This window comes from Selaginella moellendorffii, unplaced genomic scaffold, assembly GCF_000143415.4.
Source record: "Selaginella moellendorffii unplaced genomic scaffold, v1.0 SELMOscaffold_149, whole genome shotgun sequence".
In the NCBI taxonomy this organism is placed as follows: domain Eukaryota; kingdom Viridiplantae; phylum Streptophyta; class Lycopodiopsida; order Selaginellales; family Selaginellaceae; genus Selaginella; species Selaginella moellendorffii.
Window position 1 is genome coordinate 10478 of NW_003314410.1, and position 27498 is coordinate 37975.

General features: G+C 49.7%; 12 protein-coding genes and 1 non-coding gene across 19 annotated transcripts; 6 read left to right on the forward strand and 7 right to left on the reverse strand.

Moving 5' to 3' along the window:
* Positions 1-756: 756 nt before the first annotated feature.
* Positions 757-2506, reverse strand: LOC9652831 (chaperone protein dnaJ C76, chloroplastic). The gene is made up of 9 exons (XM_002993100.2): positions 2149-2506; positions 1952-2080; positions 1737-1866; positions 1549-1669; positions 1389-1470; positions 1283-1336; positions 1187-1225; positions 1038-1131; positions 757-973 (listed from the first exon to the last, which is right to left on the reverse strand). Exons 1-9 carry the CDS (start codon positions 2407-2409, stop codon positions 837-839), a joined length of 1047 nt encoding a protein of 348 aa, XP_002993146.2. The 5' UTR covers positions 2410-2506; the 3' UTR covers positions 757-836.
* Positions 2507-2672: 166 nt separating this feature from the next.
* LOC9652568 (thylakoid lumenal 19 kDa protein, chloroplastic) lies at positions 2673-3610 on the forward strand. The gene is made up of 2 exons (XM_002993068.3): positions 2673-3463; positions 3522-3610. The coding sequence occupies exon 1, from the start codon at positions 2700-2702 to the stop codon at positions 3450-3452; it is 753 nt and encodes a 250-aa protein (XP_002993114.2). The 5' UTR covers positions 2673-2699; the 3' UTR covers positions 3453-3463; positions 3522-3610.
* LOC9652830 (transcription factor ILR3) lies at positions 3537-4980 on the reverse strand. Its single transcript, XM_024666816.1, has 5 exons — positions 4470-4980; positions 4377-4415; positions 4227-4295; positions 4000-4162; positions 3537-3940 (listed from the first exon to the last, which is right to left on the reverse strand). The coding sequence occupies exons 1-5, from the start codon at positions 4619-4621 to the stop codon at positions 3659-3661; spliced, it is 705 nt and encodes a 234-aa protein (XP_024522584.1). The 5' UTR covers positions 4622-4980; the 3' UTR covers positions 3537-3658.
* A 168-nt stretch (positions 4981-5148) lies between these two features.
* LOC9652459 (MAG2-interacting protein 2) lies at positions 5149-9658 on the reverse strand. Of its 3 annotated transcripts, none has more exons than XM_024666814.1 (8): positions 9272-9658; positions 8054-9206; positions 7642-8001; positions 6940-7587; positions 5747-6885; positions 5500-5660; positions 5269-5437; positions 5149-5213 (listed from the first exon to the last, which is right to left on the reverse strand). In XM_024666814.1, exons 1-5 carry the CDS (start codon positions 9604-9606, stop codon positions 5767-5769), a joined length of 3615 nt encoding a protein of 1204 aa, XP_024522582.1. In that variant the 5' UTR covers positions 9607-9658; the 3' UTR covers positions 5149-5213; positions 5269-5437; positions 5500-5660; positions 5747-5766. The 3 variants fall into 3 exon arrangements, with proteins under 3 accessions (XP_024522582.1, XP_002993148.1, XP_024522583.1); XM_002993102.2 differs by having other exon boundaries at positions 5500-5673; XM_024666815.1 differs by having other exon boundaries at positions 5269-5445; positions 5500-5673.
* A 1030-nt stretch (positions 9659-10688) lies between these two features.
* On the forward strand, positions 10689-12066 carry LOC9652569 (E3 ubiquitin-protein ligase SINAT2). The gene is made up of 3 exons (XM_024666870.1): positions 10689-10883; positions 11107-11758; positions 11868-12066. Exons 1-2 carry the CDS (start codon positions 10713-10715, stop codon positions 11737-11739), a joined length of 804 nt encoding a protein of 267 aa, XP_024522638.1. The 5' UTR covers positions 10689-10712; the 3' UTR covers positions 11740-11758; positions 11868-12066.
* Positions 12067-12129: 63 nt separating this feature from the next.
* On the forward strand, positions 12130-12768 carry LOC112343431 (cytochrome b561 and DOMON domain-containing protein At3g25290-like). Its single transcript, XM_024666873.1, has one exon. It carries the CDS (start codon positions 12144-12146, stop codon positions 12708-12710), a length of 567 nt encoding a protein of 188 aa, XP_024522641.1. The 5' UTR covers positions 12130-12143; the 3' UTR covers positions 12711-12768.
* Positions 12769-12832: 64 nt separating this feature from the next.
* On the reverse strand, positions 12833-13536 carry LOC112343430 (cytochrome b561 and DOMON domain-containing protein At3g59070-like). Its single transcript, XM_024666871.1, has one exon. It carries the CDS (start codon positions 13499-13501, stop codon positions 12932-12934), a length of 570 nt encoding a protein of 189 aa, XP_024522639.1. The 5' UTR covers positions 13502-13536; the 3' UTR covers positions 12833-12931.
* Positions 13537-13626: 90 nt separating this feature from the next.
* Positions 13627-13700, forward strand: TRNAN-GUU. The gene has a single exon. It is a non-coding gene; the product is annotated as a tRNA-Asn (tRNA).
* An 873-nt stretch (positions 13701-14573) lies between these two features.
* Positions 14574-18960, forward strand: LOC112343408 (protein STICHEL-like 2). Of its 3 annotated transcripts, none has more exons than XM_024666797.1 (9): positions 14574-14689; positions 14741-14930; positions 15064-16939; positions 17031-17241; positions 17304-17741; positions 17798-17932; positions 17983-18499; positions 18563-18641; positions 18699-18960. In XM_024666797.1, exons 3-9 carry the CDS (start codon positions 15068-15070, stop codon positions 18726-18728), a joined length of 3282 nt encoding a protein of 1093 aa, XP_024522565.1. In that variant the 5' UTR covers positions 14574-14689; positions 14741-14930; positions 15064-15067; the 3' UTR covers positions 18729-18960. The 3 variants fall into 3 exon arrangements, with proteins under 3 accessions (XP_024522565.1, XP_024522567.1, XP_024522566.1); XM_024666799.1 differs by having other exon boundaries at positions 14751-14930; XM_024666798.1 differs by lacking the exon at positions 14574-14689 and having other exon boundaries at positions 14699-14930.
* Positions 18961-19216: 256 nt separating this feature from the next.
* Positions 19217-19979, reverse strand: LOC9652460. The gene is made up of 4 exons (XM_024666828.1): positions 19960-19979; positions 19772-19847; positions 19588-19718; positions 19217-19417 (listed from the first exon to the last, which is right to left on the reverse strand). Exons 1-4 carry the CDS (start codon positions 19977-19979, stop codon positions 19240-19242), a joined length of 405 nt encoding a protein of 134 aa, XP_024522596.1. The 3' UTR covers positions 19217-19239.
* Positions 19906-20479, reverse strand: LOC9652461 (low temperature-induced protein lt101.2). Its single transcript, XM_002993104.2, has 2 exons — positions 20308-20479; positions 19906-20210 (listed from the first exon to the last, which is right to left on the reverse strand). Exons 1-2 carry the CDS (start codon positions 20386-20388, stop codon positions 20127-20129), a joined length of 165 nt encoding a protein of 54 aa, XP_002993150.1. The 5' UTR covers positions 20389-20479; the 3' UTR covers positions 19906-20126.
* Positions 20480-20495: 16 nt separating this feature from the next.
* Positions 20496-27232, reverse strand: LOC9652571 (lysine-specific histone demethylase 1 homolog 3). Of its 3 annotated transcripts, XR_002991261.1 has the most exons (16): positions 26501-27232; positions 26292-26433; positions 24198-26231; positions 24055-24148; positions 23627-24009; positions 23025-23576; positions 22902-22976; positions 22731-22840; positions 22545-22631; positions 22446-22493; positions 21755-21839; positions 21489-21623; positions 21085-21156; positions 20827-21004; positions 20680-20738; positions 20496-20578 (listed from the first exon to the last, which is right to left on the reverse strand). XR_002991261.1 is itself a non-coding variant. In XM_024666796.1 (8 exons), the coding sequence occupies exons 1-8, from the start codon at positions 27019-27021 to the stop codon at positions 22763-22765; spliced, it is 3879 nt and encodes a 1292-aa protein (XP_024522564.1). In that variant the 5' UTR covers positions 27022-27232; the 3' UTR covers positions 22501-22762. The 3 variants fall into 3 exon arrangements, 1 of the variants encoding a protein (XP_024522564.1); XR_002991262.1 differs by lacking the exon at positions 22545-22631; XM_024666796.1 differs by lacking the exons at positions 20496-20578; positions 20680-20738; positions 20827-21004; ... (2 more) ...; positions 21755-21839; positions 22446-22493 and having other exon boundaries at positions 22501-22840.
* Positions 20821-22472, forward strand: LOC112343414 (protein WEAK CHLOROPLAST MOVEMENT UNDER BLUE LIGHT 1-like). The gene is made up of 2 exons (XM_024666829.1): positions 20821-21075; positions 21126-22472. The coding sequence occupies exons 1-2, from the start codon at positions 20821-20823 to the stop codon at positions 22470-22472; spliced, it is 1602 nt and encodes a 533-aa protein (XP_024522597.1).
* Positions 27233-27498: the final 266 nt, after the last annotated feature.

The following is a 27498-nucleotide window of genomic DNA, read 5'->3' on the forward strand; positions in this document are numbered from 1 at the left end:
TAAGTTCTTATTCCACATCTACATTTTATAATAAAGGAAAATATATTGTTCTAATATACTTAATATATAAAAGATGGATTGAACGCAATAGAAGATTGAAGTTGTTCTTGAAGCTTATAAATTTAACTTCTTACTTTTATAAAAATTTAAAAGTTTACTCAATTCAATAAACATGTTTTTCTTTTTTTGGCTGTAAAAATCTTAATAATTGAAGTTTTTAGAATATTGTAACATTTCTAATCTTTTATTTGATCAAATTTCAAGCGTTTTAGGACCCCATTTTGCCATCACAATAACAGTTTATTATAGAAGGATTTTGGGAGATTGTTACTTTTCAGGGTGCTGAATTCAGGCCTTGGGCCAGCTTGTCTGAGGTACAATCAACTAAAAGAGTTTGTGCCAATAGAATTAAATCAAACTGGTTTCTCACACATAGCAGGTAACCTCTCCAAAGTTGCTACATGGACAGAACAAGAAGCCTTTGACACAAGTAAAAGTGTGCAAGATCGAGCATGCAGGAGGATCGTTGTGGCCAGTTCTAAACTTGCTGTGGATGTAGAAAGAAATTGAGGACAGACAACCAATTTTGAATCCTACCATTACTGATGAAAGGTATTGCGAGGTCCTGAAAGTTCTAGAGCTAGAGCACAACATTAACATTGCGAGTTCACCGCCCAAGCGTACCACCAGGTGGAACGCACCTCGAGCAGCTTGAATAACCCAAAAACCACAAATCAGCAAACCATACCAGCTTGAAAAATAAAAAATCGGTAAACTATGGCGTTGTTCAAACTATATACAGTTTTTATTAGTATAATTTTCCGTGATTCGAGCTGCTAATTATTGTCTTGTTTGTTATCCGGAAGAATCTGCGTCGGCCGTCCGTAAAATCCTCTCCTCGAGTACTCTCTCCATCTTCGTGCTGCTGCAGCCGCTCGGTTGCGCTTCTCCCCAGCTTGTTTTTCCCATTCTTCTGTTATGCCACACTCAGTTTGATAGATGCGATGAGAGAGGAAGGGCTAGAATGCGAGACTTGCCTGGTCTTGTTCCCATGGTTTGGTTCCACATACCCTGCCACCAAGGATGCATGGAGCTATTCCGGGCGTTCGCAGCTCTATTCATTGCACGAATCTGCAGTGAGAAGAGAAGATGGTTAACTCATTTGGACAAACTGTAGGGAGAGTACCCGGGCTTTTGCTTGCTTCTTCTCCCACCTCGTACTGGCCTGGCAAGAGAAAACATTTCTGTGTGCTCGATTTTGCCTCAAATGTAGAGAGCTTACCGTTGCAAAAACGTCTGCGGATTGATAACCCATGCCTGAAAGCATGACGCCAACCTGTGAGAGCTCAGTTAATCACGAAGTTATAGATAGCCGGCCAGCCACTTACACTCACGCGCTCCACTCTTCGCATTTCATCCTCTAAAAGAGCGAGCTGAGGAGCAGAAACCCAGTGGATACAGTCCACGGGGCTTTGAAAACAGTTCGCGTTAGCTAGAAATGAAACTAGACACCAGCAAAACTTACAAGAGAATAGGCAACGAAGTTACCATGATTCTATAGCAATCTGTGAAAGCGATGCGTCGCCAGATTGCGAAACAACTCGTGCTCTTCCGTGTTCTTCCTCAATTGCGAACGTACAAGGCGCTGTATTCACACAGTTCTTACATCCTATCCTTCGAGACACGACTATACATTAGAAAGTGAAAGAGAGAGAACACAAAAGCTTGATACGTACCGATGCATGAAACCTCGTCCACAAACACTCGATCCTTGGTACACGTAACACTCAAGAAAGGGTTCTTTGAAGTCAGGGCGTAGCCATTTATCTCGTCATACACCATCCTCTGCTCCGGATCACTCAGCACCTATCACACACCAATTCTTTTCATTGTGAGCTGAGAAAAAACACACACAAAAAAAAGAACGCACACAAAAAAAGAACGTTTTTACCTCGTACACTTCATTCACAAACATACAAAAATTTGTAGCTCCAGAGTCATCTCCAATCAAATCGGGATGGCATTCTTTCATACAGGAGTAGTAAGCCTTTCTAATGTCCTCGGACGTAGCATCGGGCTCCTAGAAAAAACATGAACAAATGAAAGAAAGGAACTGAAAACATAAAAAGGAACAACAAAGAACCATACCAATCCTAGAACCGAGTAGTAGTCCTCTTCAGGCGCCTCAGTCCCAATGGAAGAGCTATCGTCCACTGTTGCTCTTGCTGCCACCGAACGACTATAATTTCTATAAGATCGGAGCTTCCTTCCAAATACCGAGGAAGAACATTCTCTAACAGCTCTCCCTAAATCTCGTCCAATTACACTATTCGAATGATCTACAGGAAGAATTGTCTTTCTCCTTGGATCTAGCGCCGACACGCAGCGATTGACAGCCGTGGCGGCCATTTCTTTGATTGATCTAGCTGCTATAGCGCATAGAAAATGAATCTCTAGAGCTTGCCTGGCGCCATGGCCTCGTCTTACCTAGCCTAGAAATATTCTCGCAACGAGAACGAAATTTTTGTGTGCGTGGAGAGCACACTCAAAGTATCTCCACGCACGCGTCGCCACGTGGACGTAAGCCACGTGTCAAATACGTGGATTTATCTAGGGCACACTTGTTAGAAAGAGCATTTGGTATATTCTTGGGACACGTCACGGAGTTTAAAAACTTTGCCAATGCGGATATAGTGGCCATGGCGGCAATGGCTTGTATTTCCCTCGCCACTCTCCCCAGGTCTTCTAAGGCTAGGGTTTTCGCGGCGGCAGGAAGAGGAGGATCGATCGCCTCGGCATCCACAGCTACATGCGGTAGGCGGCAGGCACTAGCGCTGCTAGCGCTTGCGTCGTCCACGGCATTTGGATCGAATTCGAAGGCGGCATTCTCTCTCGATTCCCCGGTGGCGGCAGCGGCGGAAGAGGGATCCTCGCCGTTTGAGACGTATTACGGCACAGCCGCGAGCGCGTCCAGCTATGGCGGCTATGGCGGGAATGCGAGCAAGAAGGACTCGGCCGAGTATATCTTCGAGGTGCCCCAGGGATGGAAGGAGCGCCTCATCTCCAAGGTCGAGAAGGGCACGAATGGGACCGACTCGGAGTTTTACAACCCACGCAGGAAAGGTGAGAAGACTTACCTCACATACTTGGCAGGATTTCGCAAGCTCGCCAACCGAGACAACGTCCTCAACGATCTCTCCCTCTCGGACGTGAGCTTGCAAGACGATATCTCCCAGGCCGATAGCATCAAGGCCTCGGACAAGCAAAACGATTCCGGCCAGCTCTACTACGAGTATGAGATCCAGGGGCCGGTGGCTCACAGCCTCATCTTCGTTACGTGCGCCAAGAACAAGCTCTACGCCCACTACGTGAGAGCTCCCACGCAGGACTGGACGAGAGACGAGCCCATGCTAAGGCACGTTCATGAATCCTTCATGACTGTGGGAGCGTGAAAGATTACCAGGTGTGGTTTTCATGGTTTTTTCTTCATTGCTTAAGAAAGTTTGATTTTCCTTATGCAGTGGTTTTGATCCAAGTTGTCTCGATCATACGGCTCTTGTCATTGTATAGTTATGGTTTTACATACAGTTAGAAGTTGTTCTTACGCCCACTTCCTATTCACAAGACAAAAAGTTCGCCAGGATGAAGAAAAAGTCGCTCAAGCTACAGGAGGCCTCAAGAGAGAATCCTCCGTCGAAGTGGACGACGAAGGCATCCATTGCCACATCCCGCCTGCCGGGAAGGCCGACACCGTCTCGAGCTTGAGCTTTTCGGAGGGTGGAAGCGAGTGGTTTTGAGCAGCCAGTGCCGCGGCCGCGGCCGCTGCTTGGTACGCGGGATGAGGGACGAAGGAGACCGAGAACGTCTTTAGCTGCTCTTCGAGCCTCTCCTTCTCGGCTTTTAGTCTGAGCTTCTCGTCCCGGAGTTCGTTCTTCTCAATCTGCGGAAGCGAGCGAGAGTAATTGCTTTGCTTTGCTCTGCTGTGTCGCACTAACGAACCTTTAAGTCTTTAACAGCTTCACGGAGCTTGTCGTTGGATTCCTTGAGCTGCTGGGCCTCTTGTCGCAGCTGCAGCAAAACGCATGCCGCTTCGATGAGGATGGCGGATTTGTCGGACTTGAGAGGCCTTCCCGGTTCCAGTGCGCCGCTCAATTCGAAAAACCTGTCAAGAGTACAAAAGGGAATTTTTCAACACAGGAGTCCCGTGGAAACAGTGAGGCACTCACTTATCATTGAGCTTATCCCGTCTCATCTTCTCTCGGACAGCCTTGGAGGACGTTGCGTCGTCCCGCGGCCTGCAAGAAGAACAAGCAAAACTTGTCAACCAAATTTCAAACTCAGGGACTCGGAAGAAATGAGCTAAAAGAAAAGCCGACCTTTTGCGAGGCGATTTGTCAAGCTTTAGAGACTCGGCTCTGTAAAAGACGCGATTGCGATGAATCCGAGGTGAAAATGAAAGTTGGAGTTACCTGAAACAAGAACCATGTTGCAATTGGACCTGTTCTTGCTGCTCCGAAGAGAGAACAAGAATCGGCTGCGGCTTGGTGAGCTCCTCCAGTAAACTCTCGTCCAGAAAAGCTAGCCACTGCCTGCTCTGTGCCGAGAAGCAAGAATAAGCCATTTAATTCTCCACCTTGATCGGCTCCGGGAAGAAAAAAAATCGATTGTTGAGACTCCCTCTTCCAGCCCCAACCTGTTCACAAATTTCCTTCTTTGTTTCTCTGTGTCCCTGTGTGTTCTTCAGCCCTCACCGGGCTTGCCTCCTCGTAGACACAAATGGCCCACAAATACAGTGTTTACACCACCAAACTTGGTGATGCTGGCTTTACCACCCTTGGCCTTCACCTTTGTTTTGGCGGCAAGGGGAAAAGCTTACCGCTAGCATCATCGTCGTTGCTAGCTATCCCTCTCAATCATTCAACTCCGCATTGGAAACAGTATCATATAGCTGCAAACTCGAAGAAAAACGAACTCGTTAAAACAAGGAGTGGCCCAGCTTTTGAGAGCACCTGTTTGTCGTCGTAGAGGGCCACTTGAGCTAACTTGTCGGTATCGACCAAGCGCTTGTGTCGGCCTCAAACCTCGCCATCAATCTCGAGCTAAAAGAAAAATCGGCAAGATATAAGAAGGGAAAAGATAACACGAGCCTTGAAGATTCTTAACTATGGCATTTCAACGCGCTTAGGTGGAATAAACATACAACAAAAAACACACTGCATTCAACGCAGTAACAAGGGATTAGTTTACGAGACGAGATAAAACCTTTACCTTGGAATCGGAACAGAGCTCCCAAGTTCATGAAGTATCATGAATGAGAGCAATGTGTTTCGCTTTTGATGTCAGAGGACTAAACTCGAACCAGCCAAGCTGCCACCACTCAACAACATGCAACCGAATGTGACTTTTGTCTGTTTGAGCAACTTGCTAAGCGGGCCACCTGGAAAACTGGATAAGTACGCGATTTTAAGCTATCAGATCTTGTATAAGAACAAAGAATACCTGGCCCACGCTGCTATCGTATGCTTGGGCCACCTTCGCAAATTATTCTTCCGGCGCTTCTAAAATCCTCCCCCTCCCAGGAAGGATGCATCTGAAGGCTGAGTGGCGCGTTGAAATATCTGCCGGTTAAAGATTTCCATGCTTCTTGCAGAAGTCAGAAGCTAGGCGAGACGTCTGAAAACAATACCAAAATCATTCAGCGTGCACACGTTGCAAAGAGAAAAAGAATAAGAATTCCAGTACTGACCAGGTCAGAGATCCGAGCAGCTACTTCATATCCTTCGCAAGTGTCATCAAAGCTTCGGTCACAACCACGTCGAAAGAGGCTACCATGCGGGAAATCGTCTCGCAGAGGTAGAAAAGAGAGCTCTCTCTCAGCCTTTCAGGGTCGAAGCTTTCCCTCTTCTGCCTCTGCTGCTGTTGCTGTGCTTCCAGGTAGCGTTTCAGTGCAAAGTGCGATATGTTCCACGTAGCAAAAGACTGTGGCACTCGCATGAGTTGGAGCACCAAGCTGGCAGCAGCTCCATAGTGACGTCCTCTCGTCATCTCCGAGACGAAGTATGGCACGATGACGTTCAGAGATGGAGCTCCAAGGCTGTCTTCGGGTAACAGTATTCCTGCCTGAGACTTGTGAAGGAGCTCCGCAAAACCTTTCGAGAGAGCCGAGAAAAGACCGGTTAAGGTTGAAGCACTAGCGATGGTTGGAAGAAGTCGTGCAGAAAGAAGTAAAACCATAGCGGCTTTGTCCAGAACCGCACCCTGACTCTGTAACTCAGCCTCAACACGATCCATATAAGTGCTCCTCAGAGATTCATAGGGGAGCAAGAGTGCAAACTTCAGCCCCAACAGTGGATTCTCTTGTGCTGCACAGTGGACAAATTCCTCGGCTTCGTCCTTGTTGAGTAGAGCGGATGAGCTCGTAGACCACCTATCCAGCACGCTCAGAGCTGCTTCAAGGCCTCGGTACTGGATCAGCTTCTGGCAGGCTATCTTCCAAAGTGATTGTAGCTTGGGAGCTTCTACCGTCTCAGCAACGTCAAAATCTTGCCACCCGTCGCCCCAGCCATCCTCACCACCCTTGTCTTCAGCTCGTTGCAAGTCGTCTTCATTGTCTTCCTTGGTCTCAAAGACAGTTTCCCACTCCTCAAGCAGTAGCTTTAGAGCCGCGGCTTGTTTCTTCGTCGAAGTATTCTCGGCTAGCCTCGAAAAACAGTGCCATGCATCCTCTACGCTCGCCAGGTCAGCTTCTGTAACTTCACCGTCTGCAAACTCCTGAGCAACTATGTCCCTGGACCTCCGGGCGGCAACGGCTAGTTTTCTTTCAGTAGGCTCCAGCGAGCTTATATTCGTAGGCGTCTCGTCCAGCTCGGTTAAAGGCTCATCGTCCTGCAAAACAACCTTGATATCAAAACACCAAGGAACCAAAAGCAACTAACAGACCTTTGGCGTCGTAACATCGTCTTGGAGAAAATCGTCTGGTGCGCCTACTTCCTCCTTTTCTGATCCCTCAGTGGAGGCAGATCCCTCTGTGGAGGCAGAGTCAGACACCTCTAGAAGTGTCACTGGTAAATACTCATCTACCAAGTCGAACTCCTTCCACGCAGACAGTAGCTCTCCAATAGACTCGCCGTCGCAATGGCGGAGTGAAAAGCTGATGAGCTCCTTCCGGGACTTAATATCTAGTCTCTCCGCATCGGGACCCCGTCCAATAGCTGCGCAAAGGTCCCAGACTTTGCCATGGTCTTTCCTTGCCAGGCTAAGGCACAGCTCTTGAGCCACAGCAACATCCCCGTGAGCGGCTGCTTCTCGAGCAAGTGCTTCCTCGACAAAGGCCATCTGACTGGTATCTTTGTAACCAAGCAGTCTCGCCACCTCGAACACTTCCTCGAGCGGAACGTGAGACTCCTTGTGAGACTCAATAGCCATTTTCAGAACTTCCATCGGATCCTTGATCTGACGAAACTGCGCTGGCAGCATCGTCACACCCAGATATGGTAGCCTTTCGGTGACGGCTACAATGATATCACGTTCAGCTATCCCAGACCCGGAATCTGGTATGAGGCTTAAACAGTCCTTAGCCCTGTCAATCTGCAAGAGACACGAACTTCAGCATCAAATACAGCTTCAAGGCGAAAGACTTACGTCAGGAGAATCCAGAGTGTTTGCAGAGTAGAAGAACTCTCGACTCGTTTGCAGCACGAGGCTTTCGATCTTTTCCTCGCTGAGAAGAGCAACTCCAGGATCCTTAAAATATGATTTTGCCAGGTGAAATCTTCCAGCTTTTAGAAGGCCCCGGCAAAACTCAGAAAGTAAATAGTCCTTCTCAAGAAATGTGAAGGCTTTTTCCTGAAGAACCTGTAAGTCCCGCCATAGTGCATTCCATTCCCCGTCCGATCGGCCTGGATGCTTCCGCAAAAACTTTGACAATAATATACGAAGCATCTGTTTGGTTCCTTTCACATCCTCATTGGATGAAGCCAAGAATCCTATTTTCGTTGGAAGCTGCCAACAGCACTAGTAAGTTAGCGAACATATAATAGAGCTCGAAACATACCTGATAGCGAAACAAAATCTTTCCAGCCTGTATGTGTCCTTCGGCTGTCCTCAACCGTCTCGCAAGTTCATCGCTGATTGCAGGATACCTTTTCGTCGGGCTCACGTTGAAAGGTGCATCCATCGATGTGTCTGTTAATGTTCTGTTAGGATATCGCAGTGCATTCACAAAACCTCTCCGTAAACCCCTTTCGCCATAAGTATCACTGGCCTTCTGCTGCTGCTTGTCATCTTCCCACGGTAACCTTGAAAGAATAGAGGCCATGAGCTCCCACTCATCTGTCTGGGAAGAGCTATAGATGCAGTCCAGACCCGCAGCAATTATCTCCGCTTCGTCCTTGAACAGCACACCCTTGTATGGTGGCTTGCACGAATCCTCCAAGACAACCGCACAAAGTTGCAAGTTCGCTGACGCAACCTCCTTGAGATATCGAACGAGAAAGCTCTGCTGCGTCTCTCCTTGCTCAGCCAGCCCTTGTACGAAAGGAACTGCAACCTCCATCAGCCTGTCCACAACGTTGTCCTCGGTCACGCCCCTCAGCATCATCTTAAACTTGTCAAACGCATCCAGAGCTTCCCACGTTGCCAGTGCCAAGCTCGCGTCGTCCTCTTTGCACTCGGCATTCGAGAAGGACACCCTGCAAAGGTCCGCAACGTCCTTCCACAGATCGTTCAATCCGCTGACGCCCTTTTGTATCCCAGCATCCAGAAGAAACAAGCTGTTCTCGAGCTGACCACTCAGCTGGTCTATTCTTCTCGCTCGCTGCAGATACCACGAAGTTATCTCTTCCGCCGCAGGCCACCTTAAACCTCTGGACAAGTTCACCATAAACTCGGTAGACTCGTGAAGATCAACCTCGCCGGAGACTCCAGCATCTGCCAGCCTCACCACAGCTTCGCTTTCAATCCAGTCTTGGCCCCGACGAGGAAGTAAAACTTGAGGTGGTGACAACCTCGGAAGAAGCTGCTCGTAAGTGTGAGGTGAAAGCGTCTCTGGAATCCCGTCCAAAATGCTCAAGACGTGAGGAGCTAGAGCATAGCCGTGACGCTTCATTAGCAGCTCGAGAGCACCCGTCTTCCCGTGCTCGGCGAAGGTAGACGCAAGCCTGTGCAAGCTGGTCGATCGAAAGATCATGTACTTTTGAGGATCATACCTGGGAAGTATAGCACTACATTGAGAAAACGAGAAAGAAAAAGGAAACGAAAGAGCAAGACTAACCTCCCCATATGAATCCCCAGGTATGTGTCGAGGCGATCCTTGAATTGGAGCAAACGCAATCTCCCGAGAAGAAAGAATCTCCTCTCGTCGTCGCCTCCTCCAGCCTGATCCCTGAATTTCTCTGTCTCCGCCAGGCCGTAAGCTAGCAGCGCCGCCATGGCTTCGGATGTAGAGCACAGCCTCCGCAAGCACTCGCTCACGACCCATCGCCTGTCCCGGACGAATTCCAGGTTCTCCTGGATCGCATTGGCCCCGAAATCCGACTTTTTCCAGCGATCCCTGTAGAAATCCTGCGATGCATTTCCAGCGCCGCCAAGCGCCGATTGCCGCCCCATGGATCGATGGATCCGCGCGTATTACATCTCTACGCTCACCTCCTCGATTCCAAAACCCTGTTGTTTTAGGGCTCTTGGGGCAACCCATAACTTTCATATTGTCCTGTGCTCTAACGGAGCTCCAGGAAGCACGAGAGCTTGCCGGACGAAACTCGAGCAACTGGAGGCTGATCGATTGGAGCTCCTCAAGCAAATACCGGGATTGAATCTATCGCCAGAAAGGGAAATGTGTCTCTGGAGTAGGAGTTTCAAAACAAAATCTCGCGGGGAGGTTGATGGAGAGTTCTAGCAACAGCTTTTTTGGCCCGAAAGGAGTAAAAGAGAAAAAATGGGAAGCTTTCGCTCACCACGCTAGCATTGACAGCGTTGATCGGATGGCGGAGGATATAGTATCCATCAAGAATTTGACTGAAAAAAAAGGCTTCCCTCGAAGCTTGGTGCTTGGAACAATTTCTTCGCCAGCACTATTTAGGCCGCCAAATACACCGTTTTGGAGGTCCAAAAGCGTTGGAGTGTGGTGACGAGCTTTATCTCAATTTTCTTAAAGTGGACTTCTCATTCATCTGAGGAACAAGTTACAAGAGAATGCGCTAATTTAATTACAACTACTAAGGGCCTCGATTGTTGCTTTGTTATGAATAACACGCTCAAACATGATAGACAACAAGACTATAAGCCAAACTATAAGCCATGGAGTCTTACGAAAGCTTTGACTCGAGGATCCAGATTAGATGCCAGACTTCCCAACAACGAAGCGTTTACGAGTCTTAATCTGGACCAAACCCATTCCTCGAGTCAAAGTTTTCGTGGCTTATAGTTCGTACGCAAGTAAAGTTGGCACACGCCCAGAACACTTTGGAGGGGCTCCAAGATAATGAACTTGGACAACGATTCCCATTTTTCGATGATGGAAGAACGCCGGGCGTCTTTATAAAAGCACGAAAAAAACGTAAGGGTCTTTAACTGTGTCAAAAGCTAGGAGGCAAATTCTTGCAATGGACACAATGCAGTGATACGACACGCAAATGCGATCAGACAGCAATCGTTCATTTTGTAGAAATGATCTTGGGACACCTCTTATTTTAGGGTTCCTGTGGAGAAGGGCAATGGCGACCACGCTGGCCAAGAGGCCAAAGCTGTCGGGGCTGGGCGAGTCGCCAGGCGCTCCAAGCGCGGCGCCATTCTCATCGCCCTACTCGCCCATCTCGCTCACATTCACCCTCAACGTTATTTCCTGTGGCTTCTGCAAGGAGGTTCTCGTCAGCTGCATTTACCAGGTATCTCGTTCTCTTCTTGTGATCTTGTTCGTTTAAGATTGTGAGATCTTATGGCTGTGTTCTATTTGCATAACTCTCTCGTTTTGGCTTGCGAGAATCTATTAACTGCTTGCGAGATCTTTGGCTATTACTGTTACTCATGCTTCGGGCTTGCTAGATCTTTGTTTTGTGTTCTATTCTTGCAACTCATAGCATTATCTTCGATTGAATTGCTCGTTTCCAGTGCCGGAACCATCACCTCGTCTGCGCGCATTGCCGCAACACCGAGCGGAGGTGGTGCTCATGCCCCGGCACCGTCGAGAGCTTCCGGAACGAGGCGCTGGAGCGGCTGGTTGGCTGCTTCTCCGTGCTGTGCTCCAACTCGTCCTTTGGCTGCCCGGACGCGTTCCCAATCTATGCGCGGCGAGCTCACGAGGCCAGGTGCTCCTTCGCCCCCCGGAGGTGTGCGAGCTGCAGCTTCACCGGCGCGGCGTCGCAGTTTAGCTCCCACTTCAGCGACCACCACCGCTGGAACATCATCGACATCCCGGACTACAACGTCGAGTTCGGCATGGCGCTCAAGGGCAGCGAGGCGAGGGTCATCCCCGTCCGGATTGGATCGTCCGAGGCGATGTTCCTCATCCACTTCGAGCAGCAGGGATCCTCCGGCCGCCTCTATCCGTCCGAGGTTGCTCGCCACCAGGAGAACGTCAAGGTGAGCATCTCGGTTTTCAAGGGCGGGGAGGTGGAGCTGTGGATGAAGTGCGTGCCAAAGAGCATGGCCAAGGCGGAAGCAGGGCCGTATTTGTGCGTTCCAGACTACTGTCATCTTCCTGATGGACGCATATGGACCGAGATTTGCATCAAGCGCGGCTAGAACAGCGCTAGCCTACTCGGTAAGCTTTGAAGAGTTTTTCCTTTTTTCTGTTCTTCCAGATGATTGTAGTTTCTTTCTCGTTGATTTCTTCTTGTCGAGATGACTAACAGCTTCTTCACGTCATGCAGAGATTCCGCTTTGGTTTTTTTTTTTTTCTTGGCTCATACCCGGAAGATCAGCGTAGACTTTTCATTTGTAGCACATGTAAATAGACTTGTGAGACGTGGTGCTCGCAATACGCGTGAAGGAACGCTTCTCAGCGTTTTTTCGTTGTCGTTTCGTAGAAGCTTTTCTTCGTCAAACAAGATCTCCAAACAGTTGCTCTCCGAGAATGAGAATGGCGGGCTCGAGAAAGAGTAAAAGGTTTTCTCCGCGAGATTGAGAGGAGAGAAACTCTTCCTTTCATGGCCAACGGAAGCATCTACGACAATAACTCCCGTCACACCGTGAGGAACGTCCATGGAATCGTGTGCGCGCTCTCGTGGGGGATCTTGATCCCGCTGGTGATCCGCTGGTATGGATTCGTGACGCGCCTCCAGGTCCAGGGGAGGCACCTCAAGCTCTTCTACGCCGTGAGGATCATCGCCTACACGCTGGGCTTTGGCGGCACGATCGTCGGCCTGTGGCTCGCCGGCGACGCGGGAGAGATTGGAAACAAGGCGCACTTTAGCATCGCGATCGCGCTGCTGGTGCTGGGAGGGATAGGGGCGATCGGATTCCAGTGCTACTGCTGCTGCCCGGTGGATGGAGTGGCGTGGGCGGTGATGATCATGGGGATCGTCAATGTTTTCAAGGGATTCGACATGCTGGATCCTCCGCGCGGCTATAGGATTGCGTACACCGTTGTGCTATCGCTGGGATGCGTTGCTGGGGTCGCCGCGGAGATTCTCATGTGTGTGCTGCGTCCCTTCCAGAGTGGCTACATTCACCGCCAGGAGAGCGCTACGTTCACCACATCCTACGGAGTCTAGAGAAGGAATTAGCGAATTCTTGGAGGAATTGAGCGATTCCAATCCAATTCCCCTGTTCTTGAAGAAATTGATGAAATTCCATTGCTCTGTTTCGCAAGAGCCCAGTGTGATCAAGGCTAGAATTCATCCTCGGCCTATTTAGCCAATTCCTAGAGCGAGATCCACTCTGTTTTCTTGAAGAAATTGAAGAAATTCCATTGCTCTGTCTCGCAAGATCAAAGCTAGAAATCATCCTCGGCCTGTACATGCCTCCTAAACGTAAAGAAACAGAGCACCCCTCCCTGGAAGCAGCAGTAGAGGCAGCACATCGAGCAGCCCACAATGGCGATGAGCGTGGCGATGATCGAAACGTAGGCGATTCGCCACACGCGGTGCGGCCGGAGGATCCCGAATCCACCAAACACATCGGTGATGGCGAGAACCATGACGACGAGACCAAAGATTTCGATGCCCCACACCCGATGTTTGACTCCCACCAGGTGGAGAAATGCCATCGCCAGCAGCGCGATCGCGATGCCGAAGTGGGCTTTGTGGTTGGCGATGCCGCCGTGAGAGATCACGCTCGCCCAGAACCCGATCGCCGTCGCGGCCGCGGCGATGGCGTAGAGCGCCGCCTTGAGAAGGATGTGAGATCGCGGCAGGGGACTGGGCAGGAAATTCTCCCTGTAGACGAGCATTGGGACGAGGATCCCCCATGAAATCGCGCAAGCCAGGGCGTGGCCGGACCTCAGTAGCGACTCATCATTGTGGGAATCTGGAAATGGAGCTGGAGCTGGAGCTGGAGCCGCCATCCGTGTTCTTCCACCGTGTGCTTCCACCGTGTTAAAACCTTATAGAATATTCCATTCTTAAAAAGCTAACGAATTAATCAATTAATACTTATTAAATTCCCATTTCAAGTGAGTACAATCAACTTGCTGGAGTAGCTCAGTTGGTCAGAGCGTGTGGCTGTTAACCACAAGGTCGGAGGTTCGAGCCCTCCTTCTAGCGAGAAAATAAATCCTATTTATCATTATTAAATCAAAATTCAATATTTTATTTCCAACTAATATCTTATGATTATGATAAAGTAACAACTTTTAAAGTGAAGTGTCAGTGTATAAGATCCCTGAATCCCTAGCAATGCCATAATATCCCATTCAAGGAGAAGAAAGGGCCTTCTCTCAACTCGGAAAAGCCCAGACTGTGTTTGCATGTTCGTTTTGTCACCTTATAGACAGGCGACCCATGATTTGCTGGCTCTTTGCTCGCAGCCCTTGTCGGTAACTCGGTCAAACTCCCCACCACTCACTCAATCCATGGATTTGATCGATCCAGCCTCTCCAGCCATAGAAAACAAGCTAAAGAACAAAAATTTGGCCTAGATGAAATCAAGCTCTCTCCCAATCTCGTGTGTTCAATGCAATCGCTCCACCCATTGGCCGAGTTAATGGTAATATAATCACAATGTGGGGGGCTCTTATGATAAGCGTGGCGGGCGCGCGATTCTTTCTCCAAATGGGTTTTATAAACATCGTCACACGATCTGGGGCGTGGTGTCCTAAAAGTATAGCAAAATTTAATCGCAAATATCCTCAATACAATCCAAAGCGCTGCGCTGTGATGGAAAAATGAGCGTTACACAACAGCGCCACATGCATGGAGGAATATCCACCGACCAAGTGGGCGCTGCAGCGCATCCGCACCGTCAAATTTGGCGGGAAAATGTTTTTCGTCCATGGCTATGGAGGAACAGAAAACAAAAGGGGGGTATCGTCACCCGCTGGGTCAGTACGTATACGGATAAGGCATAAATCAATCAAGTTGCCATCCACGTACAATACTATGGGACCTCTACGATACGGCCTCAAGCACCCTAAAAGAGGCACGTTTGTACGGTGTTCTTGGCTCCCTCTCACCTCAGCTAGCGGCTTGAATGCCGGCACACAGGCGCCAGCTCCATCCCGATGGCGCTGCCCTTGATCGAGCGATATTACGAGGTATTGGCTTGTGATTTCTTCGAATCGGTGTGCGAGGCCATGGATTTCCAGAGGTTTTCAGGGACCGTCGGCGTTGCAAATCCACATTTCCGCGGAGCTGTGGATTTCGCTATCGCACTCGTGAAATGTGAGTGATCAATGCCGTGCTTCTCGAAGGCGGGGTAGATCGGTAGTTCTGGGACCCTGGCAGACAGGGGAAGTGAATCTTCGTCGGGATAGTGCATATATTTCGGAGCGAGAGGCAAGTACCGGGGACACTCTCGATTTTCCTGCTCTCCTCTTTCTCCCTTCTTTGTCTTTGCTTTTGCCTTGCACATCGTAATATTTTCCAAATCATGTCCCTTCTTTTCTCTTCCTCACCCTTTGGTTTTCAGGAGCATGGGAAACGAGTACCATCAATCGTATCAGCAAGGCGCTGTACACAACTCCTCGAAGGCCAAGTCACAGTTTCAAAGGCAGCCGCAGCAGAGAGTGGGAGCTCCGGATCCTCTACTCAGAGAGTTGTCCGCTCTAAGTCGGGCGCCATCGCTGAGGGATCCGTCTACGAGCTCCGTTTGGAAGTCGGGCTTGCCTCCTCAACATAACAGCACCAACAATAGGCTAGACAAGGAGCTCCCTGCTCGTCTTCGTGGACGAGAAGCCAAGCTTGCGAAAGCGGCAGCAAGTTTTCAAGGGGAAAGTGTGGATCAAGATGGCTACGGAGAGGAGGAGATTGAGCAGGATCAACTTAGAACGGAATGGCAGGACAAAGTCGTCAACTGGATAGATGGTGGTCTTCGGGAAGGTGAGCGAAAGCAGGCGCTTCTTCGGAGCATCAGCGAGATACTGAATCAAAAGATGGATGCTCCGGATAGTAGCTCCAGCGCCAACACAAAGCTGCGGAAAATTGGATCCCTGGAGCACCAGAGGCCTCCGCAAAACTTGAGAAGGAACAGGCACCAGAAGGAAGGTGGCAGCAGAAGAGGCGGAAGAATTGCGTGGAGGGAGCAAGAGGAGGAAGGGTATGAACTGGAGAAAGCATTGGCCGTGACAAGGCACGAAGCGGATCCAGGCTACGATTACGAGGAGTCCGACAGTTCTTCCGACGACGAAACAGACGGCTTAGTTTCTCACTTGCACTCTCCGTTACTTGCCATGCAGAAAGAGCGGAGGGTGAGACGCCATAGAAAGCTAGCGACGGGGGACCTCGGATGTGCAAACTTTGGCTTTTCTATGGGTTCCCATCCATACAAGAAGTTCCTGCCACGAAAGGGCCATGAAGCCGATGCTTACGACGGGACTGAAGGCAGTCACGGGTGCGGCCTCCCATGGTCTTACTGGCCAAGGCACAAAGGAAAGAACCTCCTCGAAGTAGCCGGGAAAAGTCTCTCCTGCTATCCGGACATTCCAAGGAGGAAGATCACGGGTCAAGAGATGATCCCGGCTCCTGGGAACATACCGGTTTCTGCAAACACAGATAGTGCTGCTGCTATCTCGAACCTGTCACTTTTGGCTGGTAGTTTGGAGACGGATTTGGACAGGCTCTCGAATGGGAAAAGGCACAGGAGCTTGAGCCAGAAGTACCGTCCCAAGACCTTCAGGGATATAGTTGGACAGAACATGTTGGTGCAAGCTCTTGGCAATGCCGTGACCAGGGGGAGGATAGCACCGGTATATTTGTTCCATGGGCCTCGTGGAACTGGAAAGACTTCGGCTGCTAAAATCTTGGCGGCGGCATTGAACTGCGTCTCTGTGGAAGATACTCGGCCCTGTGGAGTCTGCAGAGAGTGCTTGCTTCTCTGCCTGGGGAAAAGCGGAGACGTGAAAGAAGTGGACGTTGCAAGTCACGACTCAACAAGTCTAATGAAGAAGCTGCTAATGGACGCTGTGGTTGGGCCGTCATCAGGTCGTTACAAAGTTTTCATCATTGACGAGTGCCACACACTCACAGCAGAGGGGTGGAACGTGTTTCTGAAATGCCTCGAAGAACCCCCAGAGCACGCGGTTTTCATTCTCACCACGACTGACACGGAGCAGTTGCCACATCCGGCGTCAACAAGGTGTCAAAAGTTCCATTTTCCCAAGATCAAGGACTCGGACGTGGTGAGCAGGTTGCAGGCTCTCGCTGCAAAGGAAAGCTTGGAGGTGGAGAAAGATGCGCTCGACCTCATCGCGGCAAGGTCTGGTGGTTCGCTCAGGGATGCTGAAACAACACTGGATCAACTTAGTCTCGTGGGACAGAAGATCACTCTAGAAGTGGTGCAAGAGCTTGTATGTTTCAGGGGTTAGTGTGCTGTGGTTTCTAGTTTATTCTTAGAGATTTTTTCTAGATCATGACTAACATTGTACGAATTTTTTTCAGGTTGGGCTGGTGTCCAATGCAAAGCTGGCGGATTTGCTGGACATGGCTCTTACTGGGGACACACTGAACACTGTCAAGTGCATTAGAGAGTTCATGGACGCAGGTGTTGAGCCACTAGCTCTCATGTCCCAGATCGCCACCCTGATAACGGACATCCTAGCAGGTGGATACATGCCAGCAAGCGACAAGGGATTTTTTCATAAGCACGCATGTGAGTATTATCTTGAGTTTTTTCAAACAGTTTCTAAACAAATTTGAACTTTATGTCGTCAGTGTCTAAAGATCAGCTGGAGAAGCTGCGACATGCTCTCAAAACGCTGTCGGAATCTGAGAAGCAAATACGATCTTCTCAAGATCAGACAACATGGCTGACGGCCGCTTTACTACAGTTTGCTCCTGATCCTCACTCTGGATTTCCTGGGTCCTCTGGTAGAACAAGCAATACACCCAGCATATTAGCAGCTAATGACACGAGCGAGAAGGAGACAATAGAGTGGGAACCTCCGCTAACAAAAGAGTCCTGGGATGACGTAGAACATCAGCACCAAGCTGTTCTCTCTGGACACCTGAATTCCCTTCAGATTGACGCAGAGAACAACTTAAAGCACCAAGCTGTTCTCTCTGGACACCTGAATTCCCTTCAGGTTGACGCTGAGAACAACTTAAATGGTCAGGACACCACAGCACAACAACCATCGGCACTTGGAGAAGGTTGGAACTTTGAGTGGTAGAATTTCTTTGTTTCCTACGTGTTCTTCCATGCGCAGGTGACAGGGTTGCGCTCGAGCGTCAGCAAAAGCTACTGGACACTTGGATACGGGTTCTGGAAGTCAGCCAGTCCAGCATTCTCAAGCAGCTTCTTTGGAACCACAGTAGACTGTCGTCAATATCAATTGAAGGAGGTAAATGACCGTTGAAATGCTTTCTCCTCTTCACAAAATGGTTTACTCAGGTCGTGCAGTAGCACATTTGGAATTTCTACAGGCTGACCACAGAACAAGCGCCGAGAGGTCAAAAACCAGCATATCTCACGCGTTTCAACTAGTTCTCGGCTTTCCGGTAGAGATTCGCCTCCACCTCTCTGGAGACGAAGATACCAAGTCCAAAAGCCACGAGCAGAAACTCTTGCCCGTTTCAGCGGAGTTCAAAGTTCCGGCCTCGCCTGCAAAGTCATCCGTACCGCAAGCCGAGTATCTCAACTCTCGGTCATTTCCCGTCTTCATCGGGAACGTCAAGCGCGAGGGCGACGAGTTCCCGAAAGGCTCGTGGGACTTTGAAGACTTTTCGCACAGAAAGTCTGGCAGCTCCGAGAACCACTCGGAGAACGATGGCACCAAAGGTTGGGGACTGCGTCAACAAGGCAGACAAATGCTCCAGATTCAAGGCAGACGGTTCAAGCTTAAGACGGTGCGAAACTTTAGCACGGATCTTTGCTCGGAAGCGGGGCAGCACGTCGAGTCCAAGAACCAGTTGAGTAGTGATTATCTTTTGCTACTACTAGTGTTAACAGTTAGTTTTTCTTGTCCTTCCAGGAAACCAAGTGCTCGGCAAAAGCAAGGTGCCAGTCTACTCTGCTGGAAGACAAACAAAGTGGATGAAGACGACGAAGAAGTAAGAAGCGATTTGGTACGAATGCAAAGGTTCTAAGTTATCTTCTCTCATTCTCAGGAAGCAGAGCAAGAGGCCGCGCGACCATAAGTTACGAGTAGGTAAGCAAATGAATAGTATAATATCAATGGTGTTATTCGCCAGGAAAGTATGAGCACGACTGTGTTTATTTACTCGGAGATGGCAACAAAACTATTGAGAGAAGTAAGGTTATAGAAACATCGTAGACTAGGAACTAGAAGATAGCTACGGACGTACGTTAGGCACTGTTTGTTTAGCAGGAACTCGAGAGAGACTAATACATAACGATGATGTTGCAGCGTCCTCTGATCAAAGAATTGAGTCACACAAACAAAGCACGGCCAGATCCCAGCGCTCTCTTTTACTTGGGAAGGCTTTATAGACGTCTAGCGCCCCACAATGACATAGACGGCGTAGATGATCCCAGGGATGTAGCCGAAGACCGTGAGCAGCAGGCAAATCCAGAACTCGATCTGCCACGGAAGAGATTCCAGGCGGGCCGGAGACGAAACAAACAGAAGAAACAAAACCACCATCAACATCAGGCCAGAAACAAAGACAATCTAAAAGTCTACAGCGTTTATTTCACAGCTCTTGGAAACAAGAGTGGCGGTGGAAGAAAGAGAGTGGAGTGACTCTCAGCGGACGAGAGGCTCACGCCCGAAGCTACGACGCCTGCAAAGTATGACATAGACTGCGAAGGCGATCCCCGGCAAGTAACCGAGAACCGTGAAGAGCAGGCAGATCCAAAACTCGACCTGGTCGGAAACGGGAAGAAAAAGTGAGGCGGGATCATGACGATGAGAGTCAACAAAGCAGAGCACGTCCCTCTAATCTACTTTACTTTCCTCTAAGTGGCTACAGAGAAAAGCAAACGCAGAAAAAAAAAGGGCTGAGAAAAGAGTGGGAAAGTTTTTGGCGAGCCTACCTCACATCCATACTTGAAGAAAACCCCCACTGGCGGGAGAAGAATCGCCAGGAGGATTTCCAGGCATGTCGCCGTGGTGCTATCGTCCATGCCGCTGCCGCCGCCGCCGCCGCCGCGAGAAATCTCTTCTGCTACACAACGAGAACGATCCAAATCGATCGCCGAGCTCGCAATTAGAATGTACCTCTTGTAGCGCCGAGATCGCCCCGCCCCGCCTCGCCAAGATAGAAACCCTAAGCTCCACAATGCAAAAACACACACTAAAAACAGCTAGCTAGCAATGCCACGTGGCGGGCTGGCTGGCTGAAAACGCAGGTGTACCAAATGGATAGATTCCTCGAAGTAAAATCACCACAACATTTTTTACTCTACGCGAGAAAAAATTCCACCATTATGGTAGCATCCAATTTAACAAGAGCTTATTAGGCGTTGCTACCTTCGTAACTGTTTTTTTTTCTCCCCCCTATTTTTTCCGTTTCGTTCGCTTCCAATCCAGGCTAAGTATCTACAGCGACGAGGGAGCACCACAACGAAGTCACTTATCCAACCAGCACGTAGATTGCGTAGATGATCCCCGGGATGTAGCCGAGAATTGTGAGCAGCAGACATATCCAGAACTCAATCTGAGAGAAAACCACAAACCACCGAATTAGCTCCAGCTTTGGAACGCATTCAAGCGGAAACGACTTCGAAAGAGCAAGAGAAAGATCAAAAACTCACCGCGCAGCCGAATCTTAGGAAAACCCCCAGCGGAGGGAGGATGATGGCCAGCAAAACATCGATGAAAGTGGCGCCAGCCATTTCGATCGCCTGCGACTCCCACTTAGAATCAAAGCTGCGATGGATAGAGATGAGCCAGGAAACAAGAAAAGCACAACACTTGCCTCTGCTTCCCACGAATTATATAAAAGGCGACACGGCAGCTAACACGCGGCAGAGGATGGCACTGGACACGCTTCCAGCTGGCGCGATCGCGTCTGTCGAGCAACGACTGGCCCACGTGTCACAACCATAGCAACAGGCATCGTACTCCAAAAATAAAAAAGAGGCCGAAAAACAGCAAAAAAAAAAAAAATGTTGAGAGAGACATACCGGCCGAACGAAAATCTCCCGTGGATATGGATGATGGATATACGCATCGCTAATGGCACCTGCAATCCAGCATTCACTAGCGAGTGAATAGCTCCAGACAAAAGAGAGAGAGCCAAGCTGAAGCTATCGACGAGAATTGCAATGTACCGTGTTGGCTCGCGACCAGAAAACCGAGGAGCGGCAGTAGAACACGACACTTTTAAAGTTGCGAGAGTTGGAGCTCCCGACTCGATGTTCCGGAGCTACTGCATGGGCTGTGCGTGCCGAACTAGAGCGGACATGGACTTGGACGCGAGATCCACGCGCTCGGCGCTACAATTCCCGTCTGTGCGAGAGGCTGTTAGCAACTATGGCGAGAAAGTGGTGGAAAAAGCACCGAAACCAAACGTGGTGGAGGTGAGTTACCTTCTTGTTCCTTTTTCTTCTGACTCGTTCAACCTTGTTAGAAACTGGCTGCGGTGGAGCAGGAGCTGAAAACTGCCAAGAACGAGATTGCGAAACTTAAAACCGAGTTAGCTTTGTCAGAAGAAAAATGGTTACAGGCAGTCAAGGAAGGTAACGAGACTAAGAAGATGGCGAGTGAGATGGCGAATGAAATGGCAAATAAGCTCGATGCAGCCATGATCGCAGTACAGGTTTGTGATAGCGCTAGAGTCGAGGCTCAGAAGCACAGCGAAATGGTGACCCAAGCAGCACAGACAGCACGCTCAGCTTTGAAGGAGGAAGCAGAAATGATGAAGACTGAGCATCGAAAGCAAACCGAAGAACTCCAGGCGGAGGTTGCAAAAGTTGAGAAGCTCGTCACAGACCTGACGGGAAGCGAGAACATCGCTGAAGGGCTGGCTAAACTGCAGCAGCTGGCGTTTGATACGATGCAAGAGCTTGCCGGCGCGAATGATTTGTTGGATAGCCTGGCGCGAGAGCTAGAAGAGTCGAGGAGGGAACTGCACAGGTTAATGGACACGGGAGATGAGATGGAAATGATCAGATCTACAAAGAGGACGTTAGAGCTGGCCAACACTGACTATAAATCTCTATTTGGAGAGGTAGCAAGGCTTAAGCTGAAAAGCCTTACCTTGAGAGGCGAACTGGCAGAAGCACAAGAGGTTGTGAAGGCCACAACAGCGGAGCTGAACGAGGTAAGGCTCCAGCAATCCGGCCTGGTCGATGAACATGCAAAAGAAACAGCAGAGTTAGCGAGCAAGCTCAGCGCCCTCAAAGAAAGAGAGAAGCTGCTCCAGGAAGAACACTCAAAGTTGAAGGACGCTTTGATGCATGCAAACACTGAAGCAGATGAACTGAAGGCCGCTCTGATAGCGGAGAAAGAAAAAGCCAGAGTAGAAGGCGAGCAACTCAAATCCAGTATGGAGAACAACGCAGATAAGCTCAGTTCTATAGAGCAGCTCTTCATTGATTTTAAGAAGTCACTGGACGTGAAAGAATCGTCAGCAAACCGAAAGATAACAGCAGCGCTTAGCGAGGCCAGCGCCGCCAGGATTCGAGAACAACACATGATGATCAGGCTAGACGCACTGAGGGAGGAGCTGGACGAAGCCAAGATGGCAGCAAACAGAGCATCTAGGAAAGCGGAGACCACGGAAGCTGAGAAGCTGATCATAGAGAGCGAGCTGAAGAGGTGGAGAAAAGCATCCAAGCTTCTCAGTGACCGGAGCACTAACAGCAAACACCACCGAAGAACAGCACTGGACGAAGAAGAGTCGCCAGAGTCGGAGCTTGAACAGAGCAAGAGTATACTGGGAACATACCTCTCCAGGAAGAAAGCATCACGCTAAGCTTTGGCCTTGCTTGCATCCCTGCACAAAGAGTAAAAAGGAACTTTTAAATCATAAACTAGTGAACATTACCACTCGACTAGAACATAGGAGAGCACCAAATCTATTCTGGAAGTGCTCCTCTCCAAGCTCTTCCAAGCCAAAAGCTGAGAGCATATCCTATAGGCAGGCTTCATAGTCAGTCTACAAAAGAAACTCTGCCACTCAATATAAACAGACTAATCGTCCTCCCCCTCAAAGAATGCCAGAAAATCTTACGTCCAGCCGACCTTGCGAGGAGATTGTCTCCGTTAGTTGCCGGGGGAACCTGCCGATTGCTTCGTCTCCGCGAGGTGCTTTTCCACAAATTTGTCGACGAGTTCTCTTATCTGCAACAGTTCATCATCATTATAGGCTACAAACAGGAAGAACAAAACACAAAACACAAACCTTATTCTTCCTCTTGCCGTTAAGATAGTCTGAAATGTTTACGTCAGTATCGCGTATCCCATCTCGTTCCATCACCTATACCAATAATCACTAAATCAACAAGTGCAAGTAGAGTTTTTTTACCTTCATGGTTGTCTTTTTTGCGATGGCTTTGAACGCGTCCTTCTGGATCTTTCTGGTCTTGTACAAAGGTGTCAATAAATGGACAACGTACTCTGATAAAGCCTTCTTGATCTGATCCGGAGTGCAACGGTCCTTAACTTCATAGGATTCGGATGGAAATCCCCGTCGTTTCCTGTCATCCCTCAGCCTATCGCCCACACTAAAAGTTTCGAAGTTTGCTGTCCCTTTCCCAACCATCTCTGCATCTATAACCTGTTCCTGATGCTGCGGTCCGAGATACTCACCCATGACCTGTGAATTACCTTCGCCTTGCAGAACAACGTTCGGACTACTTGCGTTACTACAGCTGCCACTGAGATCTAAAGGCAAGCCCGAAAGTCTCCGAGAGCCATCGCTCGGCCTCCGATTCAGAACCTCGGGGAATTTCCTTCTCTTCAGGTCCACTGGAACATCTTTCGTCACGACCTTTTCCCGCTTTGCAAATTTGTGAAAAGACAAGATCTTCGGGGGTTCAGGGAGAGCTGTTCGCTCGGCTTCGGCATTTGCATACGCCTACAGAAAAAAAGGTAAGTATCCACAAGGTTTGAGAGATAACGTAAAACCTCAGCAGCAGCAAGAGCGGCAGCTTGACACGCTTCCGCCCTGGCACGAGCAGCAGCCTCCAAGTCCGAAATAAGAGGCTCGTTTTCTCCGGATTCAAATTCTACCGGACCTTCTGAACTCGAAGCACCGTTTTTCTGCTCGTGTCTACTGGTCGCCTGTTCAGCATTTCCGTGGCTGTGGTCCCTTTGCGACGATGAGCATGCGGGAGCAGAAGAAACAGCAGTATCGTCCTCCTTTTTCACGACGTTTTTCCTAAACTGCTTCAGCATGGCCTTTTCCCGACGGTAAAACTCGCACCACATCGCCACCAGTTGGCCTGCCAATGCGCGGATATCTCTCGATGTGTGTTGGCATACTTTTTCTTTAATTGTTCTTCCAATACCTGTACGTCGACTATTAGAATAAATATGGACAAAGAAAAGCGTACCAGAAAGACGAACAGCAAGCATATCCGTAGCTACGGTAAGAAGAAGACGAAGACAGAGTCGTAAGAGTTGTGTTCCATCCTTTCCCATAGAATCCTGCACCAAACCATGAGTTTAAAGCATAAGGAAAATTACAATGGCGTACCAGTATCCATGAGTTCAATATTGAGAGTCCAGTTTTAGTTCCCACAAAACCCTTCACGGAGGACGCTGACAGTCCGGTCATCTCTTTTGCCAGAAACAATTTTCCGGCTGTAGTCTTAGCGTTTCGGAACATGTCTTTTAAGAGGTCCGCTCTCGTGAAAGGCTCATCCTCGCCATCCAAAGAGTTTCCTTCCCTGTACTTATTGTTTGCATACTCGGCAGCCTGAATCCTGATTTGCATGTCTCTAACTTCGTTTCTCTCGCTGTCAGGTTGCCTCTGTGCGGCAGTCATTTCCTCAGCCTCTTCAATCAGGTCCCCTCTGTTTTCCAAAATATCAAGTATCCGCACAGCCTCTTTCAGACCACTCAAAATGGCTCCTCCCACGGTATCAGGGTGCTCCTTGCAAGTTGCCTCACCCGCGAAAAACACGCAATCTTCCACAGGTCGTCCCAGTATATCGTAGTCTTCGCCAGAAGCACCAACAGCTACGTAAGAATACGCACCTCTGCTGTACTGATCTGATCCCCAGTCTGTCACTTTAAAAGTCTTGGGCTCCGGAACTTTCGTACGACCGTAAAGCTTCCGAAGGATCTCAACAGCATGAGACACGAGGAAAGACGAGCCAGACTTTGCGTCGTCCACTGCAGCTTTCCCCACTACGAGCGCTATCAGAACCGGAGCACCGACTGTCTTGACCAGATTCCAGAACATAAAACATCTGCCGCGGGACTCTGTGTCTTCCCCAGTAGCACCAAATATATCCACGTTCTCATCCCAGAACACGGTCTCGAATTCGAGCACGACCTTGTTCAGCGTACCAAAGCCAAGCCGACTAATGGAACCGGACTTCCAGGACGGTAGTTGCGGGACGAACTTGATGGACTGGGCTTTCAAGCACCCAAGCGGAACTGTTACCAGAACAGCGTCGCACATGTGGACTTCGCCATCCTCTGTCTTCACTCTCACTTGCTTCTTTTTCCCGGTTTTGATATGGACGTCCTTTGCAGTGTATGAAACTTCTGTAACTACTCTCCCGAGCTTCACGTCCAAACCTTGAGCTAAAGCTTCCACCAAAGTGCCATACCCGCCCTTTATCATGCAGTGTGGCCCAGCAAAACCGCCGTAAGTATCGTCCTGGTTCCAGTAGGCGAGGGATACTTTCTCCAGCTGAGCAGCGCAGCCGTACTCCAGGTTCGCAAAATGCCAATCCATGATTCGTCTTTCAAGCTCAAGCGAACAGCTTAAACCGTCTTGTTGATGCAGTACACCGTCCTCAGTCGAAGGATCTGGAGCACTGCTCGCAAGCTCAGTTATCTTCGCCTGCGTCACATCCGCGACTGTAACTTGACTTTGGTCGAGGATTGTGCTCTTCGGTATATGTAATCCCTTCCGCTTCGAAAGCGCTTGCTCAAGACCCTCCTCAAGTGACATTCGTAGTGCCGCGTCGCTGTTTTGAGCCACTATGGTAATAGTATCATCCAGTAGAGTATTCAGCTTGTCCTCGAGAGCTGCGTCTATGTCAGCCGGAACCTTACGACCTGTTACACTATCATACAGCGGACAATCCCCCCGAACCGACGTTAGTCCGAGACCAAGCTGCCTGCAGATCAAAGCCGAAGGGTCCGCTCTTCTTTCCGCATCAGCTTCTACACCTGTAATAATGCTAGCTCCCAAATCTACCGGCACTGAAAACGTCGAGCGATCAGTATACACTCGACCGCCAACTCTATCCCGAGCCTCAAGAATCATTACGTCGAAGTTCATACGCTGCATATGCCTCGCGGCAACTAATCCAGCCGGACCACCACCTACAACTATAATCCGTTTCCTATCATGGCCCTTCTCCCTGTCACTTGAAACATCTGCGCTGCCATCTATATCCATTGGTGTTGTGGCATCTGAAGCAGGAATATGTCCGTTTTCCTGTACTTTGTGGATGAAGCCCAAGGGTTCATCCCCTGTCCCTTCCCTGAATTCTTCACCCTGTTGTTCTTCGAACTTGACTCTTTTCACGATGCCAGTGTTAATGTATCCCTGAAAAGCTCAAGAACGTTACTACTTTTGAAGAAACTAGAAAAGGCTTCGGACGCTTACGTGATAGTCTAGAAACTCATGAATGTTTCGGACAAGTCCAGCTCGAGGCGGTTCGTTGAGCTGCGCTACCTCACTCACGCCACAGTCCGCGACAGTCAAATGGCGCCGCACATCTTTCGTCCACAGCTGCAATATAAAGTTCCTGCAGCAAAGCTTGCAGACCAATAAGCCTTCAGCAGTAAAGCAGCCGAGAAAAACAGCACAGTTACCTGCATTCCAGATACTCGGCAACCTTCGTCTTGCGCTTCACAACCTCTTTGAAACGAACCCTCTCGGTGGAGCTGAGCTGATCCGGCTTCAAGCCCACGGACACGGCCGGAAAAGCCTCACACTCTTGCTGAGCCGGCATCTTGTCCGCGCTCCCCATCAAAACCTCGAAGTCGAGTTCTCCGCTAACATCCCTCTTGCGCTTCTTATACTCCCTCAGAGGCTGCGTCGCCTTGAGCACCGGCAAGACGCTCTCCTCGAGCTCCTCCAATTTCACCTCGTCCGGCTGCCTTCCATCACTGCCTTCTTCCGACTTAACCGAGTCGCTAGCGGCCACAACCACGTCCCCGTCCATCCTAGTTTCCACCTTACCCTCGAAAACCACGGTAGCCGAGCTCAATCTCTGCTCCATCACTTTGCCCCCGGAGATCGATTCCAGAGCCGGTGCGGCGTCGTCCCCGGCCTCGTCGGGCGAGGCGGCCGCCACGGACTCGCCGCATGCACACTCGTGCTCCTCCATCATGGCCTCAAAACCCTAAAAAGGAAGAGGAGGTCGCCTGGCACCTCAGAAAAGAGAGCTGCCATCACCGCCGCGCTCCCGGCAGCTCGAATCGAAACCCTCGTACCTGGATCTCGGGCCGCCGCGGCTCTCCCCCGCATTCCTGTCGCGACGAGGAAGCCCTAGAGCTCATTGCCCAGGGCGGAAATCCGCGGATCGATTCCCGTGACAAAACAAAAACAGCCGGTGACTATTTCTGCTTAACCTAATCTCCCGGATGTACGGACACTTTCTAGAGGCGTACGGCCGTGACTACCACCAGGAGGAACTTTTCGTTGGACAGATCGACGGATAAGAGGGGTTCGTCGGGCTTCCAATGCGATTGGCACACGTGGCGGAAGGAAAGCGCGCGCCCGAGGGCGATAAGGTGGCCACTTTTCCTCCCCTGGATGGATGAGGTTATGGAGATTTTTCCATCCACTTTTAACTAGGGTTTGAGCG